Source organism: Pipistrellus kuhlii, unplaced genomic scaffold (assembly GCF_014108245.1).
Source record: "Pipistrellus kuhlii isolate mPipKuh1 unplaced genomic scaffold, mPipKuh1.p scaffold_m20_p_9, whole genome shotgun sequence".
In the NCBI taxonomy this organism is placed as follows: domain Eukaryota; kingdom Metazoa; phylum Chordata; class Mammalia; order Chiroptera; family Vespertilionidae; genus Pipistrellus; species Pipistrellus kuhlii.
Genome location: NW_023425595.1, coordinates 26459096 through 26479384, shown reverse-complemented (window position 1 = coordinate 26479384; position 20289 = coordinate 26459096). Strand labels below are relative to the sequence as shown.

At 49.9% G+C, this 20289-nt stretch overlaps 1 protein-coding gene across 5 annotated transcripts in view; it reads right to left on the bottom strand.

Moving 5' to 3' along the window:
• Window positions 1–20289, bottom strand: part of GALNT18 (polypeptide N-acetylgalactosaminyltransferase 18) — a 283370-nt gene that overhangs the window by 132900 nt on the left and 130181 nt on the right. For all 5 annotated transcript variants that reach the window (XM_045578125.1, XM_045578124.1, XM_036426687.2 and 2 more), the window contains exon 2: window positions 6250–6442. In XM_045578125.1, the coding sequence (XP_045434081.1) occupies window positions 6250–6442 (193 nt within the window). The remainder of the gene's footprint in view (window positions 1–6249; window positions 6443–20289) is intronic.

Below are 20289 nucleotides of genomic sequence, written 5' to 3'. Positions count from 1 at the left end.
GTGTGCCTGCTGCTGTGGAATTGTGGTCACCCACATGCCACCTGCCTGAGCTGCTGTCACTGGGGTGGCAAGCTGGCTTTAACCACCGCCACCCCCATCATCATCCTTCCCCACAACCACAACTGTCTTCTCAAAACCCTCGGCCTCTCAGAAGATGTCTCTTCCATCCTCCCCCTCCATCTTTTAGGCAAAGGACTTCCCTGATCTCTTTCTCACACCCTCACTTTAAAAAAAGCACACACACATACACACACACATCCCTGATAATGAATTTACATGCAAAAATGCACACATCTTAAGTACACAGTTTGATGTGTTTTGACAAATGATATACCTATGTAGTCCACCCGCCAATCAAGGCTTGTTTTTTCCTTTTTCTCTTTTGGCTCCCAGGAGGTTACTTTGGTCCCTACAGATAAGGAGGAGAAGGGTGGGTGCTGGGAGCAGGAGCCACAAGAAGGTGTGGAGCTTGGACTGGGGCATGAGCAATAAAGCCAAACCCAGCCAGGCTGAGATGCAGCTTTTCTCCCTTCAGTCCTGAGGTCCTGATATCCTCTCAATCCAGGAAGCAAGCAGGCAAGCCAACCCTCCTCTCCCCACCAGATCTGGCAAAGCCTTTCATGGGCTGAGGTCTAGGAGGCTTACCAGCCATACAGCCCATGTCCAGTGTCCCCAGGTTTTCCCACCTGGATGGCCAGTGGTCTTGTTGCAACAACACAGGGAGAATGAATGGCCCTTTCATTTCCCCAAAAGCAAAGTATCCTGGTGCCCAGAGAAAGTTTGTCCTCTCTCTGTCCAAAGAGCCTGGATGTGGCTGAAAGAGCTGCCGACTGACTTCCTGCTCCCCTGTCCTTCCTCTTCCAGGGGAGGGGCGTCACACAGGTAAGAGGAGGCTCACTGCAGACACCACGCTGCGGGCCCCGTCTCTCTCCACAGAAGGGCAGGGTTTCTCTGCCATCAAGTCCAGCCCCTGACTTAACTAGACACTTGCAAGGGTGACTCCTCCCCATGGAGGCCAGGAGATTGTGGGCCGGTTTTCTGATCGCCTGCCTTGCACTCTGGATTCCCACTGCAGTGGAAACTCCTTGAGGTTTCCCTGACTGATGCTTACTCGGTGCCTGGAACACACTAGGTGCTCAATAATGGTTATTGGATAAATAAATTAATGGAGTCTAGCAACCAGTTGGATGGACAGTTTTCCTTCTGGTTTTGTCTTACCCTATGTATAGGGCACTGAGCACAGAGCAGTCCTTTCTCAGATAGGAGGCAAGGTAAGTCATCTTTCAGAGAGAGAGAGAGAGACAGAGAGAAAGAGAGAGAGAGAGAAAGAGAGAGAGAGAGAGAGAGAGAGAGAGAGAGAGAGAGAGAGAGAGAGAGAGAGAGACTGGCCAGAGGTGAGGAGAGGAAGGATGGGGCAGGATCTGGAACACCCACTTTCTGGTCCAGGAATAAAGCCAAGAATAACGTCAAGGTTAGAACTTGGAAGAGCAAAGCCAAGAACACAAAGAGCAAAGTGCACGTTCCAAGGACACCTCCGGGGCAGATTTCCCCAAGGGTAAAGCACAGGTAACAGGAGGGAGGGCAAGCAAGAGTCACCTGGCATGATTCTCCTGGAGACTGGTTTCCTGCCCAGATGCTCGTACCCTCACCCACTGGCTCCAAATCCAACATTCGCCCTAGCATGGCATCACTCTCCACCCAGATAACAAGTTTGATGTTGACTAAGACATTTTTTCCAGTACTGAGATGCAGACCTTCCCAATCAGAAGAGCTGATCAGCTTAGTACTCTTTTAAAGCAGCAAAGCACCGTGACAGTCACAAGCACAAATTCCTTTGCCAGACTGGCTGGGTTCAAACCCCAGCTCTGCCAGCAAGTGACCTGAAGCGGATATATAATCTTTCTGTACTCAGTTTCCTCTTCTGTAAAATGGAGACTAATAATGCTACTGTAAAATTATAAGAAATACACACACACACACACACACACACACACACACACACACACTAGAGGCCCAGTGCACAAATTTGTGCATGGTGAGGTCCGGCCAGCCCCTATTGGGGCTGATTGGGGCTGGGCCAATCAGGAGGAGGATCCCGTGGGAGATTAGTAAGCCAGCCTGCTCCTAATTGGGCCAATCAGGACTGGGCTAGCTGGGAAGATTGACCAAGGGCGATTGGCCAATGGACCTCACCCCCAATTGGTATGTGGGGGGGCCCTATCAGGGGCAGAGCTGGATGGGGGGAGGGTCCATGGACCCATCGGGGTGGTGGGGGCCCATTGGGGGTGGGGCCACCCAGGGGGAGGGGCTGCCAGAGGTTGACTGGCAGGCCCCACCCCCTGATCTGTGGTTCGCTGGCAGCAGTGTCATGTCATAGTGACTGGTTGTTCTGGTCTGGTCATTACAGTGTTTTGGTTGCTGGCTTTTTATATAAATAGATATTAAGCTATTTCTGTTCATATTTGGTCTTTGACCTTGGTTCCTGATACAGAGCTCCTAAAACCCTTGGGATTTCCTGGACAGTAATAGCAGTTTCTGACCTAATGAGGTGACTCCTGGTGGGCTCCTTCCTACATGAGGGCTGGTTACCTGAAAGACCAGCTAAGAAAAGAGGCCGAGTAGCAGTTTGAAGCTTTCAGCCCTACTTCCTATCCTTTGGAGGGAGGAGAGGGGCTGGACAATGAGTTAAGGATCGATCATGCCTATGTGATGAAGCATCCATAAAAATCCCTAACCTGTGGGATTTCGAGAGCTTCTGGGCTGGTGAACACATCCACTTACTAGGAGAGTGACCCACCCCAACTCCACAGAAGGTCCTGCTCTTGGGACTTCTTCATCGGACCACTCATCAGAGTCCTTTATCATATCCTTTATAATAAACTGGTAAACACAAGTGTTTCCCTGAGTTCTGTGAGCAAATTACTGAACCCAAGGAGGGATTGTGGGAACCCCAACTTATATCTGTTGGTAAAAAATAGATGCCAGTGACAGCCGGGGACTTGTGCCTGGCATGTGAAGTGAGAGCAGACGGGGCTGCTGAGCCCTTAACCTGTGGGATCTGATGCTAACCAGTGTTGAAATGAAATTGAATTGTAGGACACCCAGCCTTGTCAGGGAATTGGTTAACTCAGGGAGAAAAACTACTCACCTGGGGCCAGAAGGATTGTGAGTGTGAGTAAGGAAAGGAGTAAAGGAAAAACGTGTGTTTAGCATCTATTACAGAGGTTCCTCTGGGGAGTCAAAGAGTTAATGTAACCAAAGTGCCAAACTTGTCCCAGAAAGCATGGGTCATGCTACGTAAATATTTGCCAGCGTGATTTGAAATGGGATGATAGTAAGAGATATGGAAAAGATGTTTCCAAACTGAGGTAAGCAGGATAAGCCCAGCAAAGACCTGTGACAAGGTGAGGATGTTTTTATGGAAACTAACAGAAGGAGAGGCACTGTTTTACCTCCGCACATGCTTGCTTGGAGTGGTCCCCAACAGCTCTCCTGTCTGGATGTGTCTGCACGGAGGCCGTGCACAGAGCCTCTAAGCACTTGTGCGAAGAGAAACCTCGTGGATGAGCCACTGAGGGAGCCCTCGTGGAGGAGCAGGAAGCTCCCTCTGCCTCTTCTCAGAGATTGCGTTCTCCCAGCTACGAAAAGGGGCTGACGAAAAGTGGGGGAGGTATGGAAACTCCATAAACTGAAGCTCTGTATAGAGGGAACGACTTTCTTTGTGATGTCTGCTCCTTTCCAGCGGTTCACAGGGAAACTGTGGGGTCTGACCACCTGGAGTCCTGCAGGGACGCTTTCTCAGTCCAGGCTGCCTCTGTAAATGCTCCCTCTGGAGAGGAACTTGCCTGCCAGGGAGCCTGCCCTTCTGAGAAAGGCCGCATGGCCTCCGGGCCCACCACCCTCCAGCTTCCCGTTGCTCTCCCTCGGGAATAGAAAGAAACAGCCTGCAGGGCACCACCCTCAATGAAGGGTGATGGTGTGACCTCGGACAGAACTCTTACTCTTTCTGCTCCTCCGTTTCCATGACTCTGAATGGGAAGAATAGACCAGCCTTTGCTGCCTTCATTGCAGGTGGGCGTGGTCCAAATGGAGGGGCATTCTCGTTGAGTCAAGCCCTGTGTGAATACCCCTCCCTGTGATAGCCATGCTGTAGTCTGTAAGATCCACCCTTTCCTTGGATTCCTTCTTATTTCCCTTTTCATTTGAAACAAACACGTGCTTTGCATCAGAGGTGGGCCTGTGTTTTGTGTCAGAGCTAGCAGCAGCTCCTGTGCTGGCCGAGGTCATGGCCAAGACCCTGCGGGAGATCTGGGGCCCAAACTCCTTTTGGGACACTTTCACCAGAGTCTCTGGGTTTTGCTCACATCAGATATGATTCTCCCCAGCCCCAGGTGTGGTCTCTGCAGCACTCCCAGAGGGCGAGATCCTGTGGAACCTAACTAAAGTCACCTTCAGGATATTCCCAGAATCCAACCTTATCTCAGCATCTGCCCCACTGCTGTCATGGTCCAAGCCATCACCGCCTTTCACCTAGATTTCTGCAGGAACCTCCTAACTGGTCTCCCTGCTTTCACCCTGGCCCCTTCGGTCTGTTCTCAACACCACAGCCAGAAAGGCGATTGAAAATGACAACCGAAGCCCATTATTAATCTGCTCAAGCTCTTCCCACAGACCCCCATCTTAGAGAGTAAAAGCCGCATGCCTCGCAGCTGCCCACAAAGTCCTTCTCTGCCATTCTCCACGTCGCCTGTCTGCTGAAATTACCTGAGAACTATAAACAATATGGATATTGAGTGCCACCTCTGGAAATGCTTATCTAATTAGTCTGGGTGAGCCTGGCCATCAGGAGTATTTTAAAGCTGCCAGGTGAGTCCAACACGCAGCCAAGATGGAGAACCACTGCCCTCTTTGATCTGTTGCCCCTCCAAGCCTGTCTCTACCTCCAGCCTTCTTGCTTGCTCTGTTCCAGCCACATGAGCTTCCTTCCTCTTCTTCAAACGTTCCCAGCACACTTCTGCCTCAGGACCTTTGCACTTGCTGGTCTCTCTGCCTAGAAAGTTTTCCCTCCAGGTATTCACATGACTTGCTTCTTCATCTCTAGGTCATTGCTCAGGTGTCACCATCTCAGTGAGGCCTTCTCTGACCACTTCATTAAAACGTCAACCCCTTCTCCTATTCCAGCCTGGCCCTGTCTCTCTTTCCCACTTCATGTTTCTCTGGAGCATTTACTGCCATCTAACATCCACCTAGATGACGTATTGGTTTTGTTTATTATATGTCTTCCCCCAACTAGAGGGCAAGGATTTCTGTCTGTTTTATTCACTGCTCTATCCCTGTGCCTAGACTATGACGGCACACAGGAAGTGCTCAATAAACATCCTTTAAGTGAACATATACCCCTCTTCCCTAGTAGGTCCTCAGTGGCCCTTGCATCTCTAGAACCCGGCCAGGTTCTCTCTGAGCCAGGAAAAACCATACAACATTACACTGCACACAGCAGCTGCTCAATAAGTGTCCACAGAATTAAACCGAACTCCCCTCCCCAAAAGAACACAGTCTCCAAAACCAGCAGCAAAATCTTTCCTAAACGCTCTAGATATAAGCTCACGGTCATTTGCAGCTTTAAGACCATTTTTTAAATGAGGAGGAAGAGGGGGAAAGAAGGTGTGGGGTGAGCTCACAGAAGTTAATGAGATTTTCTCAGCTGTGGTACGTGCCCACATTTTTAATAATTAGGAGCAATAAAAATTCTAACTGAACCTTAAAGGAACATCTTCTGTAACAAAGAGAGAAGTCAAGATGGACTTCTCTGTCGGGTGTAATGACTTGTTAGCCCTGGAAGATGGATGTACTTTAAAGAAACTAATTTATAGAAAAACATAATTGTTCATAAAAATGCAACAATTGGGTTAAATTTACTTATTAACAGGAATTTTTAATTCCTGTTAAAAACTCAAATAAATCCCTGCTCCACTAGATGATTCTAGTGCCCTTACAAAGTAAATTAGGTGATTAACTCTCAAAATCTCAGATGGAAGGAAGCCTTCCCCCTGCTTAGCAGAAGGAGAAACTGAGGCTGAGGAAGGAGAAACGGAGGGCGACTTGCCCAATGCTGGCCGAAAAGGACAGACCCTGGCTGAAGCAGGGGAAGGACACCGGAGTCCATGCCCAGTCCTGGCTCTGTGCCAGTGCTGTGGTGACCCCGTCTCCCCACAGGTCAATGAGAGCCCAGCCACTGACTCTGCTCACCCACTGGGTCTGAGGTCCGGCAGGGGCCGGTCGAGGGGCAGGCGGTCACTGAGATAGGCGTTGTAGCCGTAGTACTGGAACTGCTTCAGGGCCATGCGCCGGCCTTCGGGGCTGAGCTCCTGGCCCCAGTGTGCAAACAGAGAGGAGTCTGTGAAGGGCTCAGCCTCGGCCTCCTCGGGCTTGGCGGGAGCCTCTGGAGAAAGAAGGGACAAGAAGACAGTGGGTCAGAGCGCACCCCTGCATATGCCATGACAACCCCTTTCCCTTCCTCACCCTTTCTTTGGGTAAACTTTCTTAGCACCATCTTTGGGGGCAGAAGGAGGAGAGACTGGGTTCTTCATGTTTCATTGAACTCATTTATCCATCTATCCATTCATTCATTCATCCATCCACCCAATATTCACTAGGCACGAGGGATATAGAAATATACCCACCGGGGTCTACTGGGAGGCTGATGGATGCGACCCTGATGCCCAATGGCTTCAACCTGAAACCCCTCCTTTCCCAGTCTGATTCCCCGCCAGAGATGTGGTCCCAGCACTACAACAGGTTTCTGCTTCTCTTTCCCCAGATTGTATCTCCCCTTTCCCTGCCAGCCCTAAGCCTGCCCCACACCCAGGTCCCCCAGCTGAGGGTCTGCTCCCTTGCCTGGTTCTTACCAGCCCATCTCCCTCTCCACTGTCTGATCCTGCTGTGAGTTGCCTGGCCCCCCACATGACATTCACCAAGGACCCCCAGCCAGACTGCCTCCTGCTGCTTCCAGACTCTGCCCACCATCTGTGGCACCAGGGATAGCCAATCCACCCACACTCTGGCACTGCTTATGGGGCCCCTGGTAGACTTTGTGGGGGCAGTCCCCACACCAGGTCATGGTTTGCATGGAACATTCCAAGAAAACAGAGGAGGCATTATTACCGATAAGAGCAGAGGTTTTGAATTCACATAGACACGGATTCAAATAAATCCCTGCTCCACCATTCTCTGCCACAGGGCCACAAGCAAACACTCAACCTCTCTATGCCTGGACTTCCCCACCTGTACTGCAGGAATAATAATACCCACCCACCTAGCCCTGAGATCTGTGAGGATGACATAAAATAATGAACCCAAAGCACTTAGACCAGCGTATGGCTCAGAATAAGTGGTAATTAAGGGTGCTATAGCAAGGGACACCTGGCAGCTCATTTACATTCCTCTTTCATGGGGGTAATAGGTAGGTCTTGCCAGGACATAGGCTGATGGGTCAGAACTTTGACATTCATTCCAAGGGGCAGGTAGTCAGATTAAACCATTCAAGGTCAGAGATCAGAGAGACTGGACAGAGATGTCTTCTGTGCTCAGAAGCATGATGTAAAAGAGAGAGAGAGAGAGAGAGAGAGAGAGAGAGAGAGAGAGAGAGAGAGAGCGAGCCAGAAGCTGGAATGAGACAGGCCAAAAAGAAGAAGCAGCAAGTTAGGAACAGCAGAGGCAGACTGGGGACACTTGCCAATGTCCCCTCAGGTGTCCACATAGAGCCAGCAGGTGCGTGGCACAACGATGCCAGGTAACTATAAAGTACAGGCTGGAGATAGGCAATGGGCTAGGATTTCAGGGTCTTCAACGCTGGGTGTCTCATCTTGGTTACAAGTGAGCCTTACAGAGAGAAACTCGGGCACATTAACTAGATTAGGACACATTACAGAGTAAAATGCAAACTATGGGTGCATTTCTATGACAAAGCAAAAGTCTTTGGTGCGGTGGCTGCTCAAAGCTCCATCCCAGAAGTGAGGGAGCCCCTGTTCTCCCCTAAGAGGCTTATTTGAAGAGAAGCATGGGGCCAGCGTGATCTTGGAGGCCCTTGTTATCTCTAAAATGATGTATGACTCAGACAGTTGGAATGGCGGGTAGTAAAAATCTAAATCAGGGAACCAATTGAATCGTATAATATTTAACAGGAATGGAGTTTTACTGCTCTCACATACCTAAATGGATATTACCTACTAAAATGAGATCAGCTCATGGAAAAATTATGATTCTCAATTAGCCTGTGTTGTGTAATGTTGCATTATAAACACATTAAAGTCCTGAGTCCTATCCGGAGCTTCTACCTTTATACTTGAGATTTTACTCAGCAAACTTGAAAGCAGTGGGTCCTGAATGATGATGTGGGGGCAAGAAAATGTATGTCTTGTTCCCTGAAGTGGGTTGGCTCCCAGCACAGGGAGTAGCTCTTTCAAGAGATTCAATACATCATATTAAAATAAATTAATGAGTAGTACCCCGTAGTGGTTAGTTAGTGGACATGAGGAATCCAACGATAAAATGGTTAAGTGACTAATCCAAAGTCACCTAGGTGTCTTGGATAAGAAAGGTCTGGCTTCCTCCAAACCTCACATTTTCCTCTGCACCATGAGTGGCAAACTATGGTACAAGGGCCCTATCTGGCCCACACCTGTTTTATACATAAAGCTTTATTAGAAGAGTCTCAGTGCTACAAGGGCAGAGTTGAGTAGGTACAACAGAGACCGTCTGGCCTACAAAGTGGAAAATACTATATCTGGGCCTTTAAGTGTGCTGTCCCCTGCTCTACACCTTACATTTGACATCTCTTAGGTAAAGAGGCTTTGCCTCTGCTAACTCCATCTCTTTTCCTTTCCTTTCCAATAACTGGTTAAGAGCACTGGCTACAGAAACAGAATTCTGGGGTTTGCACTCCAGCTTTACCATGTACCAGTTTAGTCTAGCTTATCTTACGCCTCCATTTCCTCATCTGTAAAATGGGGTTGATAATAACAGCTCCTTCTTCCTAGATCATTTGTGCATATTCAAGAGATGGTGCCTGTAAGAAGCCCAGCATGGTGCCTGGTATATAATGTTAGCTCAATAAATATTGCTGCTAAGGCCCCATGAAGCCCCACAACCCCGCCTGGTGCTTTTCCACCAACACCTCCTGAGTTCAGATGGGGAAGATGGCACTGCCTTGAGGTCCTGACTCTGAAAGCTGCTGCTGCTGTCTAGTCCCCAGATGAATGGTCTCTGTGTCCAAAGAGAATTAGCCTGCATTTAACCCATCCTAAATTGACCCCCTTCCCTCTCCGGTAAGAAATCAGACCTACTTGGCTATCAGCTAAAGAGGACCATTTTTAACATGCTGAGGTGGTAAAGACACCTCAGGCAAGTCCCTAGGCTGGGTACTCTGCATGCCAACAGGTGTCTGGACACCTGTGGTGAAGGGCCAGACCCCTGGATCTCTCTCCTCCTGGGAGTGGACTCTGGCTGTGGCCCCCTTCTGGGGTTCAGACCTATTTGGGAAAACCTGACCAAAGGTGACTCCAGAGAAGCATATATCCAGGGGGCTGAGGATTGTCCAAGGCAGAGGTCATTCATTGAGCAGGGCACAATGAACTCTGCTCAGAGCTGAGCCAGAGAGTTTGGGGGGGTGGGGCTTCTGAGTATAATGGGGAGGCTGTCATCACAGCCCATTCTGCACCAGCCAGGCCTTTGTCTGGGACCTAGGAACAAACAGACTGAGAGGGGAAAACTGAATGGCCATTTCCCCAGACAGCCACGCGTGGATCTCAAGTGGCACGTGTAACACACAGACAGAGGAATTCCTCTGCCTACTTCAACTCACCACGACCACGTGAGTGGACAGGAGGGAAGCCCCAGCAGGGCTGAGGAGACCCACAGGCTGGGGGAGACACCACCATGCCAGGCCCTTCTCTGTGAAGAACCCCCTAATGCCCATCTGTCTCCCTTGACATGAAAGACAGAGTTTCTCCTAATGCTTTCAAGGCCCTGGGTGATGTGAACCCCAAGCCCACAGAGCTCACCCCCTCCCACAGCCCCCTTGGCGCATCTCACCTCAGTGCCTTTGGCGCTTCCCTCTTCCCTCTACACCTCGTGCTGACTCCCCTCATGTCTTTACTCCAAAGCCACTTGCCCTGCAAGGCCTTCCCCAAACATTCAATAGGCAGCCTCTCGCACCTGCCTATGTACTTTTCTATTAATCTTGCTGTTTCCCGGACTAGAAGGTGAGCTCCAGGAGGTCAGAGATTTGCTTTGTTCTCCCTGGACCTCCACTGCTTACACAGCGCCTGGCACCTGCTGGCAGCAGGTCATGGGGGGCGCGGGGTGTGTGTGTGTGTGTGTGTGTGTGTCAGTAACTCTTCTGTCTGCTAGGGCCCCCTGAAACCCTCCAGAGGGCGCTGCAGGGCACCAGTGCTGTGTCAGCGATGGGACCTCCAAGCCAGGGAAGGTGTGGCCAGGACAAACACCTATCTAGTTTACATAAGCAGAGCCATCCAAGAGGAACAGTATGGTTGTAGGAGCTTCTCAGGCTGTTCCATGGAATGTGATTAATGGCAGACAACCTCCACCCCCCACTGTGCATGACCTGCTTTCTAGAAAGTTCTGCCAGTGCTCACATGAGGCATCTGGCAAGGCCACAATATGGTCTCAGAGATATGCCCACCGTGCCTGACTCAGAGCTCACCAATGAGAGCTGAGAATTACGGTGCGGTGCGGGTCCTGACAGCCTCCAGGCTAATTCCTGGAGACAGGAGGGAAGTGGGGCAGGAAAGCAGCTCCCAAAGCTTCGAGCAATTAATGCAACAAAAGCAATTATGCATCTCTAAGCGCTGCCCACAGGCTCATCAGCCAGGTCCGAGAAACACATCTGGACGTCCTGCCAAGGCTTTTGAGGTTCGCGAAGTCACTGATGCCTGAAGGATACTGCCTGAGGATGGCTGCTTCAGTGAGCAGCCCAGATGAGGGCTCGCCTGGCTGCTCTTGCTCCAGGGTCTTGGTGCTGTGGAGACTGTGCAATGGAGCAGATAGGAAATGGGTTTGGGAGTAAAGCAGACTCTGTAATGCTGCCTAGCCCTGTCCTCTTCCAACCGCCTGTCCTCTCCTGGACCGCATTACTGGAGATGTCCATCTTTGGAAGCTGACCCATTGCCAGCTCCTGCCATGCACTTCGGTGACAGCTCTGAGGTGCCGGTGGCTTCTGGAAGAGCTGCAGGGGAGGTTGTAGCCCCGATCTCTTCCTGAGCAAAAGGCCAGCACCATCTCGGCTCCTTGGATTTTAGGATGAATCCTAAAGAGCATTAGGAGGGTAACATTGCATGGTTGCTGCTGCAGGTCAATGTGGTTTGGGGCTCCCACCTCGGGGTGGGACAGAGGACTGGTCGAGCCCGGCCAAGGGGGCACACAGAACCCACTGGGACCTGTCTGTCCAAGCCTCATGGGAAGTGGCAGCTCTGCTTCTGGTCCTTCAGTCAGGGTCCCTTCAGGAATATTTTCTGAAGAAAGAGGTGGAGCCTTCTTGTTTCTGTGGGTTACTCGGTTTGTTGTATGTCTCTGTTTCAGGCAGAGGGGATGGCTAGAAAGGCTTCATGGGTGGGAGGAGAGGGGACCCAGCTTCTGCCCTGCAGCCAGTCCGACAGCCATGGCTATTTTGGTTTCTCCCCTCAGGCCATGCTCAAAGCTGACGCTTTGGGTGTTTGGTGATAAGATCCTGAACCCAGGGATGAGGAGGCAGGAGAAACTGGGACAGGCAAGCCTGACCTTAGACACAGGCCTGTGGAGCTATGAGCCTGTGTCTAAGGTCATCCAAGGAACGGGCACAGATGGTCCTGTCTCTGGACCTCCCAGCAGAGCACTCTGGGGGACCCCTTCTCTCTTGGGTCTGCTCTCACGCTCTCTGGTCAAGCCTCACAGCCCCTTCAGGCCTCCGTTTCCTTCCCTTGTGAACAGGAACGGACAGTCAGGCTGCCATCAGGAGTGGCTGCGAAGTCAGCTTTGGAAAGATGAAGGCTGAGCATGAAATGGTGGAGAGAGCGTTGCTGAGAATCCCTGAGAAAAGTTCTTAAAGGATGCTTCCTTTCTTCCACTCGTTTTATTTTTAAAAATCAGTTTTATTCGGGTATAATTTACATACCACAAATTTTACCTTTTTCAAATGTACAATTCAATGATTTATAAAATTTTCTTCCACTCTTGAGGTGCACAGTTGAATGTTTTATTTGGGGTTAAAAAGTAAAGGACTTATTGAATTTTCTGAAATGTACATTTCTCATCACTTTCAGTAAACTCTGGCCTGCTGGTTCCCTGCCCATGTGAGGTCACCATTACCCCCACTAAGGAGGCTGATGGTTGGGCCTCCCTGACCTGGAAGCCCAGACTGTATTTGTAGAGCATCAAAGCTCATTGGTGGAGCCCTGCTGAGGAGGCGGGATTCACTCCCCAATACAGGGAGGGATTTCACCCTGAGCAGCAGGCCACCCTGGCTGCCTCTTTTGCCTTCTGTCTCTGCTCTGTGTTCCCCTTTCTCCTCTTCCAACACCCAGTCGAGGGCCAACACCCAGCCACGGTGCCTGGTCCCAGCCAAGGCCAGGAGCGAAGCAGGCTGGCCTGAGAAGCGGAGGCCTTGGCCAGCCCCACCTCTAACACTGGCAAACCCACAACACTGGGCCTCTATTTCTCTTTTGTAAGATGACTCCACTGGTAGTTGGGCACCCTGGATGTGCTAAGAGCCCTAACACTAAGAAACCATGGTATTCTGTCTCCCCTCTCCCCTCCTTCTGGAGGGGCGTTAATACACGAGCTGAAGGTCTTTTGCCAGCAGCCCCCCACAATTACACACTCTCTTCCAGGAATCCTCAGAACCGGGAAGAGAAAGCAGTGGAATCTGACAGGGAAGGGCTTGGAGCTAATCAGAGGAAAGGAGCCCTGACAGTCTCCGGTCCGACACCATTAAAATCTCTGCACAGCGATTTTATTCATCGTGGCATAGGTGAATCCGGGAGAGCTTCCTCTGGCACCCGGAGAGTGTTTTGAAGAAGAAGAGAGGCTTCTCCAGAATGTCTCTTGATAAGGCAGGGCCAGGGCAAAGGGCCACCCGCTGCAGGGGCTTGAGTCTTCTCTGCCCTTCACAGCTCTGTGTGACCTTCATCGAGCTCCTGAACCTCTCTGAAGCTCAGCTTGCTCATCTGTTGAATCTGCTTAAAGGACCCACTAATATTTATCTCTAGCTCATTGCAAAGATTAAGCGAGCGGGTGGATGCCAGTCAAGTTCTTTGAAAACTATCCAACTCATGGTAAATATTAATTTCCTGTTGCTGCTCTAACAAAGAAACACACATGTAGTGGCTTAAGATAATACAAATTTATTGTCTTGTCGTTTTTGGAGGTCAGGAGCCTGACGGGGTCTCACTGAGCTAAAATCAAGGTGTTGGCAGGGCTGCGTTCCTTTCTGGAAGTTCTAGAGGACCATCCATTTCCTTGGATTCTTTTTCCTTTGTTAATGTATTTGTTGTTGATGATAGTATTATAGATACTTGAATCCTTGAATCCTTATTTTCAGCTGCTAGCGGCCACCTGCACTCCTTGGCTTGGAGCTCTCTTCCTCCGTGGCCAGTAAACAGTGGGTTGAGTCCTTTTCACAGGGCATCACTCTGCGCTCCTCTCCTGACACCCTTATCTACTGGTAAGGATCCCTTATGATAACTCTGGATCCACCTGGATAATCCAGGGTAGCTGATCAAAAACACAATTCCACCTGCAACCTTCCTTCTCCATTGTCCTGGAAGGTGACATACTCAAAGGCTCCAAAGATAAGGATGTGCACATCTCTGGGGGGCCGCCATTCTGCCTGCCCCAGTGAGGGGTCAGTCATTGTGATGTTGGCCATCTCTAAAAGGGAGGTTCGAACACTTGGTCTTCAGGGCTATAGTGAGGCAAAGGGACGAGAGTTCACAATTGTCAAGAGCCCACCATGCCCCTGCACTGCTCTCAGCACAGCCACACACTCATCCCTGACCCTCCACCACTGAGACTGCACAGGTAGGCATGCCCAGGACAAGCAGGGCAGGGCTGCCGGCCAGGCTTTCCAAAGAAGCAAGCGATATGAGGCCAGCAGGTGGCCAGGAGCTTTGGAGGGGGCACATCCCTGACCGTGAAGCCACACTGGTCCAGCCTCCGTTAGATGCCAAGCAAGGCAGGTACTGTGACCGTCACACTCCCACCTCTCTGTGTGTTCCCCACTAGCTCTGATGGAATCGTTCCACTTGCCAGCTGGCTCCTGATCTCTGCCTCTGTCTCCTGCTGCTGTGCTTTGGGCTGGGGCCGGCACTTGGCTACCCCAAACTCTGCTTTCAGTACTCCCTAAAGCTGTAGTTCTATTGTTTTGGGAAGGTTCTCATCTAAGAATCTGATGAAAACTGTGACCATTCCCCAGGGAAATGCACATTGGCACATGCATGGAATAATCTGCTTTCAAATTCATGGAAGTCAAGTGCAGGAAGTAGGAAGTAAAACAGAAGCTGCAAACCTTTTCCTGTAACGGACCAGTGTGACTAGTTTAGGCCTGGCTGGTCATGTGGTTTCAGTCACAACTACTCAACTACGCCTGGGAAAGCAACCATAGACAATCCAGCAGTCCCCTTTACCTATGGGGATGTGTTCTAAGACCCCCAATAGATGTTTGACATCACAGATAGTACCAAACTCTATATATACTATGTTTTGTCCTATACATATATGCCTTTGATAAAGTTTAATTTATAAATTAGTCACAGTAAGAAATTAACAACAATCCTATATAATAAAACCCTAATATGCAAATCAACCAAATGGCAGAACTGGCTGAACAGCCAGTTGCTATGATGTGTACTGACCACCAGGGGACAGATGCTCAACGCAGGTGTTGCTGCCTGGTAGTCAGTGCGCTCCCACAGGGGGAGCATCACTCAGCCAGAAGCTGGACTCACAGCAGTGGTGGCAGGAGTCTCTCCCACCTTCCCTGCAAATGGGCGGTAAGAAGTGAGGGGTCCAGGACTGCAAGAGCCCTGGACTGTAAGAGGGATATCTGACTGCTGGCTTGTGGGGGGGAGGGGGGAGGGGGGCGGATCAGGTCTAAGCCAGCAGGTGGATATCCCTCAAGGGGTACCAGACTGCAAGAAGGGATAGGTCAGGCTGATCCACAAATTTTGTGTACCAGGCCTCTAATAACTAATAACAAAACAGAACATGTGTAACAACATTCTGTAATAAAAGTAGTATGAATGGCTTTGGGGCCACTATTAAGTAAAATAAGGATGATTTGAACACAAGCACTGTGATACCATGTCAGTGGATCTGACAACCTCGACAACTACTAATTGACTAACAGATGGCTAGTGTCTACAGCGTGGATAACACTGGGCAAAAGGATGATTCATATTCGGGTGGGATAGAGCTAGATGACATGAGATTTCATTGCTACTCAGAATGGCACGCAATTTAAAACATATGAATGGTTTATTTCTGAAATTTTGCATTTATTATTTTCACATTTCAGTAGATCATGGGTAACTACAACTAGAGAAAATGAAACCAGGGCGAAGAGGAAACTAATGTACATAAATGAGTGGGTGTGGCTGCATTCCAAGAAAACTATTTCTACAGCAGGTGGCAGGTCAGATTTGGCTTGTGGGCTGTAGTTTGCCAACCCCTGGTGTAATGGTAGCACACACTGTGGATATGATGGCTTCTCTGTTGATGCTTACCTGCCTCACCTGCTTGTGTGAAGAATAAAGGAGTGAATCTGAGTTAGCTCTCGGAGTAGTGCCTTACACCAGGTTAGCCCTGGGAACGTGTTAGCTAGGCTCTACTTGCTGGTTATGGGCCTCTGCCTTTGGTCATTGGCTTTGATACACCTCTTTGCCTTGTTCCACCGAGGACCCACACTGAGCCCTGGTACTGGCTTCATAGGACACAGCCTTAGCCCACCTGGCTTGGGACAAGGGTGGCCAAATCCAGCCCCAGTGGGAAGGACAAAAGGCAGTTATTCAGGATGTTCAAGTTATTGAGAACAAGACCGTAGGTAAGGGCAAGGTTAGAGGAATCAGGCTCCTGGTTGGAGTTGCAAGGGTTAGAGAGGGCATCCCCAACCAGGTGGGCTAGGATTCAGTAATGGTGGCAAGTCCCAGCAAGGAACTAGAGAATGAGTCAGGAATCTAGGGAGGAGAGCTCAGTCTTTTCTGCCTGGGCTGACACAACAAGCAAGGAACAGGAGTTCTGACTCTGGGAGACAACTCCATATACTGCGTGACCATCTCTGGCAGCCAAATCCCACCCACTCCTGTGCAGGCCTGGGAGTGCCTGTCCTCCCCGCCAGCCTGGCGTGGGCCCTGGGCCTGGGTGTGGCTGAGACTAATGGGCAGGCAGGGGCAGCCAAGCTCGGGGCTCACACAGCCTCGTGGAAATGGAAATGGACTTTGATTCGAATTATGCAGAATGAAAGCTACTATTAAAAACCCAAGTTTTTATGCTTAAGCCAACCAATATAAAGAACATGTAAAAAACAAAAAAAAAAAAAACCAAAAAAAAAACACCTCATTTTAGGGAGTGACAAATGTCCGTATCTTAGGAACCAGGATTTATGGAAGCCATTATGTGCTATTTTAAAGCAGCCCTTTAAACCTACGAGTCTGCCTAGGAGATATAATGAACTCTGAAGCACATACCATCATTTTTCCCCCCTGAGAGCTGACAGCTGAGCACCTGGACACCTAAATATACACCTTGCTGTTCACACATAAAACACAGTGTTTCTACACATCCGTTTCTTGGAATGACTAGCCGGCCAACCCTGCTGATGTGAAAGTGGCACACTTCTCCTGGCACAGATGGGAACAGCCGGGCTCAGCTGGGGGAAAGACGTGGCCCTTTGCTGTAGGACAGCCTGTGGCCGGACCAACTTCAGATGCCAGCTTGCAACAGGAACCGCCGACACAGAGCCCTCGCACTGGGAGACCTGCAGCCTGGCGTTAGCTGGGAAGAGTGTGTATACCTTTCCTCTGTAATGTTACTCTACCCCTTTCTTTCACTCCAATCTCTCAGGGAAGCCTGCTGGTTTCCAATGTCTTTCTTCTGGTCTTAAAGGGGCAGCCGTGTTGCTATATTTTTCCCAAATGTTAGCAAGCCTTAGACTTAACCAGTGAGGCCACAAATTTCACAGATCACCGCTGGGCTCCATCCCAAGGTCTGACTTAGCAAGTATGGGGTGCAGCTTCAGAAAGTGCATTTCTAACAGATTCCCTAGGGAATCGGAGGCTGCTCATTGGGTCCCACTCTGAGAACCAGGGGAGGAGATGATAGGGAGCCACCCACACTCCTGGGGCTTTGGGCAAGTCCCTCTCTCCCTTTAGGCCTCAGTTTTCTCGTGGGTAAAAATGAAAGGGGCGGACCCAGATGATCTCTAAGAACCTTCCATGTGCTAAAATGCCGTTGTTCTAAGTTGGTTCAGATGATGGATTCTGGCTCACACAGGGACTGGTGGCTTCCACTTGGAAACAAAATGTTCAACGGAATCCTTATACTTCCTATTCAACTCTTATAAAGTTTTATAAATAAATGAATTCAGGTCCAGAGAGGTTAAATGACTTGCCGAGGTCACACAGCTAAGTAACAGCTGATTCTTGGACTAGAAAAGTAGACAAAGGCCCCAGGTGCCCTCAATCTCTGCTCAGGGCTCCCTCCACCCCCCAGGGGGTTCCTGCAACATGGCTCTAAGAAAACGCAACCTGTTTGACCACCCAGTGTTTCCAGTCCCTCTGAGGCAGCCAAACCACACAGCCTGAGCCTTGGGCCAAACGGCTAATCCTTCCTCAGAGACCCTTGCCAGTGTGGGTACCTGGGTCTGATGTACAGAAGCACCTGCAACTATATGTCAGGCTGACAGGTATGAGGTGCTCTGCAGGTGTTCAGGGAGAGGGCATTAATCACAAGATCCCAGGACTATTAACCCAGGCTCCCAGAGGACTGCAGAGCTCCTGCTTTCTCAGTTACCGCCAGCTGCATCCTCACATATGGGCACACACACATGCACACAGAGAGCCACAGCACCCACAAAGGCTTGTCCTGAACACAGATGCCTCCCGTCCCAAGTAGCTGCTCATGTAGAAAGACCATTAAAAATGTGTTGTTGTTTCCAAAATGAGAGGGGAACACTTGTAAAGACAAACTTGCATGAAGAAATGTGATGGGGCTCCCTCTGGTTAAACAGCCACATCTGAACCTCTCCTGTAATTCACAGCGAAGAAGGATCACTAGGAGCCAGGGTGCTGGAAGATCTGCTCACAGGCTCCTGAGGGCCCAACTGTGGGGGCCCAGGGCCACGCCTACCATCACTCCCAGCAGCTGCTGGTTCACCGGCATCTTTTCATTACTGTCCTCCGTCATCAGTCTCCCAGCCCTGGCAGCCACAGCTGGGTTTTGGTGAGAAAAAGTGGATTTGCCCTTTGAAGAAAGTTAACAAACAGACCCTCCCAACCTCAAACCTCTGCAGGACCAGGAAAAGCTTTGAATCCATGTCAAAGAAGCCATCCAAAGAAATAGGCCATTTTTGAATAAAATCCATTTCTGGCGCGTGACGGTGAAAATATTTATCATATGAAAGATGTGAAAACCTTTGTGGTGTCTCAGTGCTTTGTATTATGAATGCAGCATGTGTCCGGCTGAATGTGTGCCCCCAAAACAACAACAACAGAACACACAGACACCAAAAATAAAGCCCCAAACCCATCATGACTATAATTTTGAAAGGGGAAAAATGAGTCCTTCCCATCTGGTAAATTCTTTAGCAACCAGTCGTGCTGTACAGGCACCTGTGGCAGAGGAAGGAGGTGGGCCCAGTGATCAGCCACACCGAAGTTGCAGACAAAGAAAGGCTACATGTCCGGACACAATGAATAAGCGGTCCCTGGTTATCTAGCTCCATCAGCCATGGGCTTTGGAAAGTAGCCAAACTCACATCTCGCACACAAGGTCAGACAAGGCCACTGAAGTGGACCTCAGGATTATCCCTAACTTCCTTCAGGGACCTCCAGAATCATGAGTGTTTGCTTTACAGAATGAATTTTCAAAGTGCACAAGCAAGTCTGTTCCTACGCCCAGAAAGAGTCACAATGGGGCGAGATGGCCTTCCTGGGAGACCTGGGGCTCCAGGCTCAGATCTGAGGATAAGAGCTCTGCTCAGAGACCCTGTGTGACTAGGGGACACTGAGGCACAGCCTCTCATGGGCCCCTGAGCATGTCCCGCTTTGTTCAGGAAGGAAATGGGCCCAGTTCTCATGCCCTTTCCTCTGGGTGTGGGGGAGGGGGACCCTCAGACACACAACAAAAGACACATTGGCTTGCCCTACCTATTCTGGATACTCACAGAGAGGTGAAAATTAAACTCCATGCATTTGAAGTTACGAACGAAAGTTAAATCATTTTTTCTATGAATATGCATTGAGATGCAGCTGGCAAAGAGGTAGCCTAGCCTGGTAGGCCTGGCACAAGTCCCTCAGCCCCTCCATGTCTCAGTTTGCTTATGTGGAAAGTTGGGGAGAATCATAATATTGCTCCTGCATGGGGTTATTGTGGATTGAATAAATTAATAACAATGTCTCTGACATTCTAGGTGCTATATTACCATTGGCAATTGATACCAATGTTAGGGGTCAGGTACTGTGCTGAGTATTGGGAGTAATCAAGGGGAGACCTGGAGCCCACTTCGTATACCCACATCACTTTCCTTGTATAAGACATACCATGATTAGCTCCCTGGACCATGGATTTGAGCCAGATTGGCCCTCTGTTAACCCCCATGCTTCCTGCCATGTGCCAATAGGAGGAATGTTATTGTTGGACATTTGTGGAGTGCTGGGCTCTCTCAAGGGAGGGGCTCAGCCCACCCAGCTGCCTCCCTGAGCCCTCAGCCCTCTGCATTGCTAGCCAGCACACTGCTTTGGTCAGCACAGTGGGTTGAAGGTGCCCAAATGCAGACATGAGGTGAAGTCAGAGCCTCAGAGAACAGCAGGGACCACCCACTCAGACCAGCTCTTGGCTCCTTTCGGTCATGACCCACAGTAAGAACTACATTTTGCATTAGGTCTATCTAGCACATGCATGCAAGCAGGCATAAGAGAAACCACAATGTGCGAAGTAGTATTTCATCTTACTATGTGTGACTAACTCTGGTTCATTCTATTTTATGCTATAATAGTCTGTCAAGAAGGAAAACTGTTCATG